Source organism: Gossypium hirsutum, chromosome D03 (assembly GCF_007990345.1).
Source record: "Gossypium hirsutum isolate 1008001.06 chromosome D03, Gossypium_hirsutum_v2.1, whole genome shotgun sequence".
Classification (NCBI taxonomy): Eukaryota; Viridiplantae; Streptophyta; class Magnoliopsida; order Malvales; family Malvaceae; genus Gossypium; species Gossypium hirsutum.
The window spans coordinates 37,798,108-37,807,805 of record NC_053439.1 but is presented as its reverse complement, the minus strand read 5'-3'; the positions used below and the strand labels follow the sequence as shown (position 1 = coordinate 37,807,805).

At 33.7% G+C, this 9,698-nt stretch overlaps 2 protein-coding genes and 1 long non-coding RNA gene across 6 annotated transcripts; 2 read left to right on the top strand and 1 right to left on the bottom strand.

The window, feature by feature from the left end:
- Positions 1-1,981: 1,981 nt before the first annotated feature.
- LOC107949923 (syntaxin-71) lies at positions 1,982-5,100 on the bottom strand. Of its 4 annotated transcripts, XM_041090062.1 has the most exons (9): positions 4,776-5,100; positions 4,383-4,514; positions 4,196-4,302; positions 3,877-4,002; positions 3,474-3,639; positions 2,703-2,788; positions 2,340-2,384; positions 2,181-2,243; positions 1,982-2,035 (listed from the first exon to the last, which is right to left on the bottom strand). In XM_041090062.1, the coding sequence occupies exons 5-9, from the start codon at positions 3,520-3,522 to the stop codon at positions 2,024-2,026; spliced, it is 255 nt and encodes an 84-aa protein (XP_040945996.1). In that variant the 5' UTR covers positions 3,523-3,639; positions 3,877-4,002; positions 4,196-4,302; positions 4,383-4,514; positions 4,776-5,100; the 3' UTR covers positions 1,982-2,023. The 4 variants fall into 4 exon arrangements, with proteins under 4 accessions (XP_040945996.1, XP_040945995.1, XP_040945994.1 ...); XM_041090061.1 differs by having other exon boundaries at positions 1,982-2,243; positions 4,776-5,080; XM_041090060.1 differs by lacking the exon at positions 2,703-2,788 and having other exon boundaries at positions 4,776-5,080.
- A 390-nt stretch (positions 5,101-5,490) lies between these two features.
- Positions 5,491-6,221, top strand: LOC121215476 (uncharacterized). Its single transcript, XR_005911326.1, has 2 exons — positions 5,491-5,608; positions 5,828-6,221. It is a non-coding gene; the product is annotated as an uncharacterized lncRNA (long non-coding RNA).
- Positions 6,222-6,363: 142 nt separating this feature from the next.
- On the top strand, positions 6,364-8,136 carry LOC107950848 (tRNA 2'-phosphotransferase 1). Its single transcript, XM_041089888.1, has 8 exons — positions 6,364-6,512; positions 6,569-6,637; positions 6,730-6,790; positions 6,844-6,933; positions 7,076-7,130; positions 7,217-7,339; positions 7,656-7,712; positions 7,872-8,136. The coding sequence occupies exons 1-8, from the start codon at positions 6,364-6,366 to the stop codon at positions 7,916-7,918; spliced, it is 651 nt and encodes a 216-aa protein (XP_040945822.1). The 3' UTR covers positions 7,919-8,136.
- The last annotated feature ends 1,562 nt before the right edge of the window (positions 8,137-9,698 follow it).

Genomic DNA, 9,698 nt, shown 5'->3' with positions numbered 1-9,698 from the left:
AAATCAGGTTGAATTTTAATTTCTTTTGCCGATATGACATGAAACGGATTCGACCGATATCTTCTAAGCATCGACACGTGGAAAACATTATGAATTTTCTGTAGCTCTACTGGTAATGCTAATCGATATGCAACAGGTCTAACTCTTTTAATGATCTCATATAGACCTATAAAACAAGGGTTCAATTTCCCTTTTCTTCCGAAACGCAATACTTTCTCCCACGGGACATTCGTAAAAAGACCTTATCACCCACTGAGTATTCAATGTCGTGACGTTTCAAATCTATGAAGGATTTCTATCTATCGAAATCTGCTTTTAATCTATTTCGAATAATGTTAACCATATTTTCTGTTTCTTAGACCAATTCTACCTCAACCACTTTCTTCTCGCTCAACTCAGACCAGCATATAGGTGTTCTACATCTCCGACCATATAAAGCTTCGTATGGACCCATTTGAATGCTTGATTGGAAACTATTATTATACACGAACTCGGCTAGAGGTAAATAACATTCCCAACCCAATTTAAAGTCAATCACATAGGCTCGAAGCATATATTCCAGAATCTGAACAACACGTCCAGATTGTTCGTTCATCTGAGGGTGAAAAGCCATGCTAAAATTTAGCCTCGTACCAAGTAACTCGTGCAATTGTTTTTAAAACCTCGAAGTTAATCGGGAGCCCCAACCAGAGATAATTGACATTGGTATGCTGTGTAATCTAACGATTTCTCGAATATAGACTTCAACTAGCTTTTGTAGTGACCAATCTATTCTGACTGCAATAAAATGAGCCAAATTTGTGAAATGATCAACTATCACCCAAACAACATTTTTCTTATTTGGGGATATAATGGTAATCTGATTACGAAATCCATCGTTATGCGCTCTCATTTCCATTGAGGAATAGAAATAGGCTGAAACATCCGATGGGGACCTGATGTTCCGCCTTGACTCGTTGACAGGTTAGACACCTAGATAAGAATTCAACTATTTCTCTTTTCATGCCAGGCCACCAATACGACTTTCGCAAGTCGCGATACATTTTTGTTCCACCAGGGTGTAGAGAAAAAAGACTATCGTGAGCTTTGCGTAATAGTAATTCTTTTAATTCAACAACATTTGAAACACATATTCGATCACGAAACCTTAAACAATCCCGACCATCAATTTTGAAATTTTCAATTAAGCCATCTTGAACCATTTTTCTCTTTTCTGACAATTTAATGTCTGTTATTTGTACTTCTCTAATCTGATCAAGTAATACGAGTTTAATTCTCAACTCGACCATTAAACTGTCGTCGCTGTTAATACTTAATTGAGTGAACATTGCTTGTAACTCGACTACCGCTTTCCTACTAAACACATCCGTGATGATATTAGCTTTACCACACTGCAACAAAACCGGCTTTTAGCGACGTTTTTTTAGGCCTATAGTGACACTTTTAAGCGCCATAAAAAACGCCGCTATAGGCAACACCGCTAAATTTTACGACATTTATGTGAAAAAAATGCTGCTATAGAACGTGACCTTTAGTAGCGCTTTACCCACAAATATTGCTAAAGAACATGACCTTTAACGACGCTTTTATCACAAACACCGCTATAGAGAATGACTTTTAGCGACTTTTTTTTCACAAACGCCGCTAAAGAACATGATCTTTAGTGGCGCTTTTATGACAAACGTCGCTAAAAGTACCGTTCTTTAACAACAAATCTAAATGATACTTCAAATTCAACGAAAGATATATGATATAAATTGATAACTAAAGTATAATTCAAAATATTCTTACAATAATGTTAAAAGTTACAATGTTAAAAATATTCTTACAATAAGAAAACAAATGTCTAAGATGGCGGATTTTGCGACTGCTAAAACATCTTCATCATATTCTGAAGCTATAGCTAGCTAGAGTGCGTCGTACTTTCTGCTCTGCTCTGCTTCCCTCGCTGTTGCCTCCGCTTTAAGTTGTAGCTTTTTTAAATGAAGGCATGAGATAGAATCTTACTTGTACAAATAGGCAGCTATTCCCAGAACTATGCACAACAATACGATATCAATACAGAAATTTCGACTGGACCTTAACTAGAGCAAACCAATAACTTATGTTACATCCAGCAAAGAAGTGAATAAAGATGAAATGCATGGGAATCTACACTTAATAAAGTTATAATTGATCACCTGTGTGACAGTATCTTTAAGTCTAACATTGGTATTCTTAAAGTCAGCAGCTGCCTTGTCCACCTGCAAATGTGTAAGAAACAGAATATATATACTGCAATTTTGTAATCTATAAGCAGTTTCTACGATGTATAACAAGACGATGGTTATAATGTTCACCTTGGTGTTAATTTCATCCATCAAAGGAACTTGCCTATCTAGTTCCTGCAGACACCATAGCATACAATTAAGTAAATGGCATGAATGTTACAATTACTCAAAATAAATACTTCATAACAAATATTTGTAATTATAAATGACGCTTAGGTCAGCTTTGCCTCATTCATATCATGAGCCATGTTCTTTAAAGTATCCAAAACTTCTGAAATCATATCCAAACCCTGGTCTTGCATGGATGTCAAAAGCAATAAAAGGTAAATCATAGCTAAAGAAATGTGGTGTATACAGGTAAAAGTCAACCAAGATTCCTTCCAATAGAGAAAAATGTTCATAAAGAATAGGTCCCAAACAAGTTTGACATGCCTGCTTCATTTTCCTCATTTCGTAGTCCTGCCTGAACTGACTTGACTGCTCAAATTCTTGAAAGTATTTGTTGTCAAAACGCTCATCTATGACCAATATGATTATGTAAGTACAATGGAAAAAATAAGATCTTCCAGACATAAAAGTTCCACAAATCATAAAGGAATTACTAATAAGCCATGCATTATAAACTATAAGATTGAGAATTTCTTGCTGCAAGCAGTCTGATGGTAACAAAGAATGAACAACAGTCTTGCAGATATGAGCATAAGCTAAGCAACCTCATCACTTTATTATTTTTGAAGCTATAAAATATGAATTACAATAGTTTTTAATATATTAGAAAAAGCACTCAAATGCTCACTCTCGCCACCTTTTAGTTGGGTTCCTACTCTTATTTCTATTTCTCCATCTTTAATTCCAAATTTTTCTCCCTTATCTTTGAATCAAATCTTGTTCTTGATCCATTTTTTTCCCAACTTTCCCTCTCATATTTGCATTAGCTAATTGAAAGACAAAGCAATGTTCTTCAATCATTATGGAAGGTTCTACCAAATAAAAACAAACCATTCCACCCTACCCAACAACAAAAAGCAAATGGAAAAATGATGATAACACATACGGTGTGCATTTTTAGTCAAAATGGTAGAAATAAAGATTTAAATCTAGACACTGGCAAGTTTAACAGGTTAGGAAACAGCTAATAATGAAGTCTCCATCCATACAATCTCAATAAATTTAACAAGAAATTTCAATGGAGTTAAAGATCACCTGAATCAAATTTAATTGCAGTACTAGAAGTTGAAGGTGATGAAGACATCTAGCCTCCAGTTTGTTTAGTAGCAGCAGTTCCATCAGGTATAGCTTGAATCCTGTCCGGCAATGCAAGGACCTGATCATTACGAGCAGCCATCTCTTCAGTTGAAATCCCTTTAACCTGTAAATGAATCCAAACTCTATCACAATGGAAGTCCAAACTAGTCAATTGTCCAAGTCCAAAATAGCATATTCCAAATACCTCTAAATATGTAAAAAAAAATACATTATAGTAAAAAAAATGTCAATCTGTTTGCTTGAACAACATTATGAATGTATGAATAGTTAAACGAGCTCACATTTACAATAAATTGTTAAAAAATTTGGGAAATTGTAAAAGAGAAGGAAAAAAGTTAACCTTCTTGACAGCCAATCTCTGCAGCTTAGGGACCTCCTCAAGTAATCGAGCCTTGGTTCGACGAATCTCAGCATTGACTGCAACAGCAGACGCCTTACTTTTCTCCTTGGAAGCAAGTTCCACTTTCTAAATCAAAAAAAAAAAAAAAACTTAATCGAAATCAAAACCATTAGACCTTAAAACAATTCCAATACTCCAAACAAGTCATTAAAAACCAATAGAAAGAATCCATCACTTACAACCAGTAATATCATGGAAACAACAAAAACATGAGAATCAAGTATTTCAACATCTTTAGCGTAAAAGAAAACATGCATACCTTCCTTTCACCTTCTATTGTGATGAATTTGGGTCACCTTTAGCAAAATGAGAAAACAACTCGGTCTGCCGCAAAAGATACTTCAACCGCCCCTTTCCCTTATTATTCTGTCATTAAATCAAACATTAGCAAACCATAAATTACACTTAAAATGAATAGAATACAAACTTTTCCCCAGAATACGGACCATATCAGCGTCAATGGCGGCATTTTGAGTATCCAGTATTTCCTGAATCTTCTGCTTCTTTTGTTTCTGCATTTCTTTCAGCCTCTCCTTCTCTCGCTTACTAATTTCTGGATTAGCCCCATTATACTCATCCTAAACAAAAATAACAATCATAAAATCCTAGAAATAAACAATAAAAGTGCAAATTAAGCTTGCCAGCAACTTACTAAAACCCTAGAAGCAAAATATATACTAAAACATGAAAACTAAAGGCTTAGAAATAAAATTTTACAATCATTAGTGAACCCTAGAAACAAATAGAAAGTAAACAGCTAAGTCCGACAGCCAAAATCGTAAAAATTTGAAAGCAAAGTAAAAGGAGAAAGCTGAAGAGTGTCAGAATCGTAAAATTACATCATCAACATCATCGACGATTTCTTCAGGGACGATGTCATCATCTTCGCCGAAGGTGTCAACGGAGCGAGCAACAGCTTCAATCTCCTCCTCATCGTCTTCTTCGCCGTTGACCTGGGCGTTCATTCGCTCCTCTTTTGATGAACTCGAACCATTGTACAGTTCTACATCGGACGACGCCAGCTTCGACGATTTTGCCATCTCTTCTTCCAGTTTATTAGAACGTTGTTGTTGTTGTTGTTTTTTTCCTCTTTTATTTTCTTTCAATGATAAACAAAAACAAGAAAAAGAGATAAATGAATAAATAAATAAAATCGTGAGACCGACTTTGGGTATATGGAAAGAAGCTTACAAACATAAGTAAACCCAAAGCATAAACACTAAACTTTAAACCCTAAAGCATAAATATTAAACCATAAATCTCCTCCTAAACTGTAAACACTAAACTCTTAACATTAAATCATAAACCTTAAATCTTAAAATTCAAACTACAAACCTACACCTTAAACCTTAAATATATATTATGAGGGACAAAAGTAATTAAAAAATAATTTTATTGCTTACCTAAACCCTAAAATAAATTGATTTTTTGTCATTTATCAAAAACCCTAACCCTTAAACCCTAATAGCTTAACCTCTAAAACCCTGAACAATACTAAGGGCTCATTTGGTTTGTCATTGCATACCAGTGAGGTGCGGTTGGGGGGGGAAATGGCAGCAACCTCACTGGTCAGCCCTTTGGTTTAGCATGCCAGTGCGGTGCATGCCAGTGCGGTGAGAAGCAGTCTCCACCACGCTGGTCAACCCCAAATCAACTGGAGATTGTTGGTCCGGTAAAAATTTAGCAACTCTAGTTGCTTTTTCTTTTCCTCTTTTACCCATATTATTTCTTTTGTTTCTTTTCCCCTTTTGTTTCTTCTGATATTTGGTTACCCTTCTTCTCCCCTTTTCCCTTCCCCTTCCCTTTCCCCTTCCCCTTGGTTTGCAAATCAGTTTGGTCAAGGTGATGGTGGTGACTGTTTACGGGTTAACATACATTTCTCCTTTTGCAGATTTCAACTATTGCTGGTGAATTGAGATACACCGATGCCATGAAACTGCTGTATACCTTAGAGGACGCAACCAAAGGGTCTGTTTTTGCTAAAATTTTCATTTTATTTTAATGACCCTTCTGTTATTTGGTTAAATTTCAAAAATAGTCCTACAGATAAATTCAGATCATTGTTTTGCATTCAGTAATCTTTCCAGAAAAGAAGGCTTCTTATGATGAATGTGCTAATGAGGTTTTAGGCAGTTGAAACTAGCAACTGATGCAATTTCTTTCTTTGAGCATCTAATACATTAATAAGTAGTGTCGTGAAATTCTTATGAAAAACTTCTAGTTTTTGTAAAAGACAATGTTAATGAAACCCCTGCCGAGGAAATGAATGGAAATCTTTTCTAAAATGTAAATAATGGGAAAGAAATGAGGTGAAGCACATAAATCTCTTCAAGTAGCAAATGTATTGTGCAGTTGTTTTGTTGATGAAGATGCGGACTTACTGTTGTATCAATTGATTGAATTCATAGTTGGTAGCAACTTAATATTATGTTTGGTAATGATTTTCCAGTGTATCCATCGCCTAGAGAGCAGTCAGCAGCTGACGGTGCTCAAAAGCAAAAGCTGGATGATGCCGACAAAAAAATTGCTGTTTTCTTCTTCCATAATTCTATTCCTTTTAGTGCTGCTAAATCCATGTATTTGCATGTTGAATTTTATATAAGCAAATTAAGTGATTAGTTTACTAATGCAGGGAAGAAGCAGATGAGTTGTGCGGAACGTGGGAGGAGAAAGAGGACAGTTCATGTACTACCTCAGAAATGTTCTTTGAGCTATTGATGTATAAAAATTTTCCTTCTTTGATCTAAATACTATTTGTTGTTTACTTATAAATGATCTTTGAGCTGTTACCAGTAGTAATTTAGATTCTTGGTCTCCAAAATGTTGGTGTATAAACAATCATGGGAAGGAAAATGTTCGTTTTGCAGCCAAAAGAAATTTCATGGTTTTTATGTTTATTGATTGTAGGCTGTCAGAAAAGATAATAAACAACGGTTTAGCCTTCTTGAGGAAAATGGGGAGTTTCTGATACGTGCAAACCAAGGCCATACCGTCATGGTGATGAATCTTTCTTAAAAATTTATTAATTTCTTCATGCTTTATCTGAATTGTCACCTTAGATTATTTTTAGCTGTTGTTTTGAGCATCTTTATTTATGTCTATACACTTCTAAGGAAGATATTGTATGTCACGTTGGCAGACAGTTGAGTCCGAAAGATTATTAAAACAAATACTTTCAGCTGATGAAGTGCAATGTAAGAACATCATGTCTCTTAGATTTATGGACTTTCTTTATGCCTTTTATTTTGCATAATCCTCTTGATTTTCCCTGAGATGATAGTTTGCGTACATGGAACCTATAAGAGGAATTTGGAATCAATTTTGGAGTCGGGTTTGAAGCGCATGAAAAGATTGCATGTTCACTTCTCAAGTGGCTTGCCGACTGACGGTGAAGTGATAAGTGGTGAGATATCATGAAATTTCTCTTTACTGTTCCTCTGAACTTTGACATACGAACTCCTTCATTTTACTCTCTATTTTTAATATGCCAGCACTGTATACGTGACAAACTGCTTAGGGGTGTTGTTATGCTTGTTATCTGCATTTCACCATAGGATTCATGCTAAAGATTATGAAAGGGGATTACTAAGGTGCCGATATAAAACGTGAATTTTAAGCGATAATGGGAAATGACAAGCACTAATCGGCATAAATTGAGTTTTAGTGAATCTAAATGCTGTAGAGGGCTTATGATGATTTGTATCTTTTACCCTCTTCAGGTATGAGACGAGATGTTAACGTTTTGATCTATCTTGATGTTAGAAAAGCTTTGGAAGGTAAGCATGCTTGCAGTTATTGCTTCGGTTCATAGAATCATGAAAGAAGCAAGTCATCTTTCTCATTTTTCTTTAGAGTCGTGGCCGAACATATATTGATTTGTTCTTGCCAAACTACGGTTCTTAAGTTGTCTTCGCTTGTTTTCTTGATGACTGCAGAAGGCATGAAGCTTTACATTTCAGACAACAAAGTGATATTGACTTAAGGTTTTGATGGGGTGGTACCTGTCAAGTGCTTTGAGAAAATAGAATCATGGCCAGACAGAAAACCTATACCTTTCTTAAATGTTTAAAATTGAATGATGAAATGATCAGCTTTTTTTTACTTTCTTTTAAACCTGTGTGATGACAAATTTGTATTTATAAAAGATGACCACCATTCATATTTGTCCAAGTCGATTACAATAAGAGTACATTTTATCTATATAAATTGTTAATCCAAGTCTGTTCAATCTTTAGACAAAATGAACCTTGCGAAACAAGTTATGCGTGCAATTTAGTTAGAGAGGTTTTTTGTTAAGTCATGTAAGATTTTTGTTGGTTAAACTATTAGAAATTCAAGAGCAAATTGGGTCCTCTAATATAAAAATGAGCAATTTAGTCCTTATATGCTTCATTTTGAAGCAAACAAGTAACTTTTGAATAGTTTTAATATTTTTTTATCTAAATGCTCGTGGAAAAAATTGAAAATAAACATGTCTAAAAGTTTAATCATAAAAAATGCATCAGAAAATATAACAAAAAAGAAGAAGTTAAAATGAAAGAAGAAAACAACATTGAAGACCAAAATTGCTGCAATTCAAATCTAGAAACAAAATTGAAATTGAGAAAATAAAATTTACGTTCAAAATTTTAGAATTCGAAATTGTTGATGCACAAACAATAGAATCCTAATTTGTCAATGGACAGAAAATCACTGATGAGATGAGTTGAAAGGTGCTTTACGGTCGGAAATGGAATACATAATTGGGAATATGAAGAAAAACCCTAATTCATTATGTTGTTAAGTAAATTGAACTTGGGTTGCTGATGGTAAAGTAACAATCATAAAATCAATATTCAAAGTCAAGTTCAAATATTTTAATATTTGATAGAAGAAATTGATGAAGTTTGTTGATACAATCATAAGAATATTTAATACTAAGAATTTTATTAAATTATATATTTTTGTTAAATTATATTTAATAATAATTATTTAAAATTATATTTTATAGTATTATATATTATGATTTTAGTAAATTCATATAAGAATATTTAATACTAAGAATTTTATTAAATTATATATTTTTGTTAAATTATATTTAATAATAATTATTTTAAATTATATTTTATAATATTATATATTATAATTTTAGTAAATTCATATATTTTATTAAATTATATTTAATAATAATTTTTAATCATTTATTAATTTTGTAATTGTTAAATAATTTTAAAAACTTCTATTATATATCATTTTTAATCTAATGTCCTTAAAAGTCATTTTCTATTTTCACCTCACCGCTACAGCTGCGTTTGAATCCAAACACACACTCCACCGCTGTTTCTAATCTCACTGCTACAGTATCCAATCTCACCGCTACAGTACCTAATCTCACCGCCACTGCTGTTTTTAACCTCACCGGAGGTAAACACATCGCCCATCCAAACTAGCCCTAAGACCCTAATTATAAAATAATAAACCCCAAACCACAAACTCTAAACTATAAACCTTAAACTCAAAACTCTAATCCCAAAATAATAAACATTATATCATAAACCTTAAAACCTTAAACCATAGACATTAAACCTTAAATATTAAACCCTAAACCTTAAAATAAAATGAATTTTTACGCCGCTAATGCCACTAAAGCTCAACAACAAACGACGTCGTTTTCTCAACTTTTTTGCAGCATTTTGCGAAAAGCGCCGCTAATGCTCAATCTATAGCGGCGTTTTTCAACAAGTGCCGCTAATTCTCGATCTATTGTGGCGTTTTTACAAAAG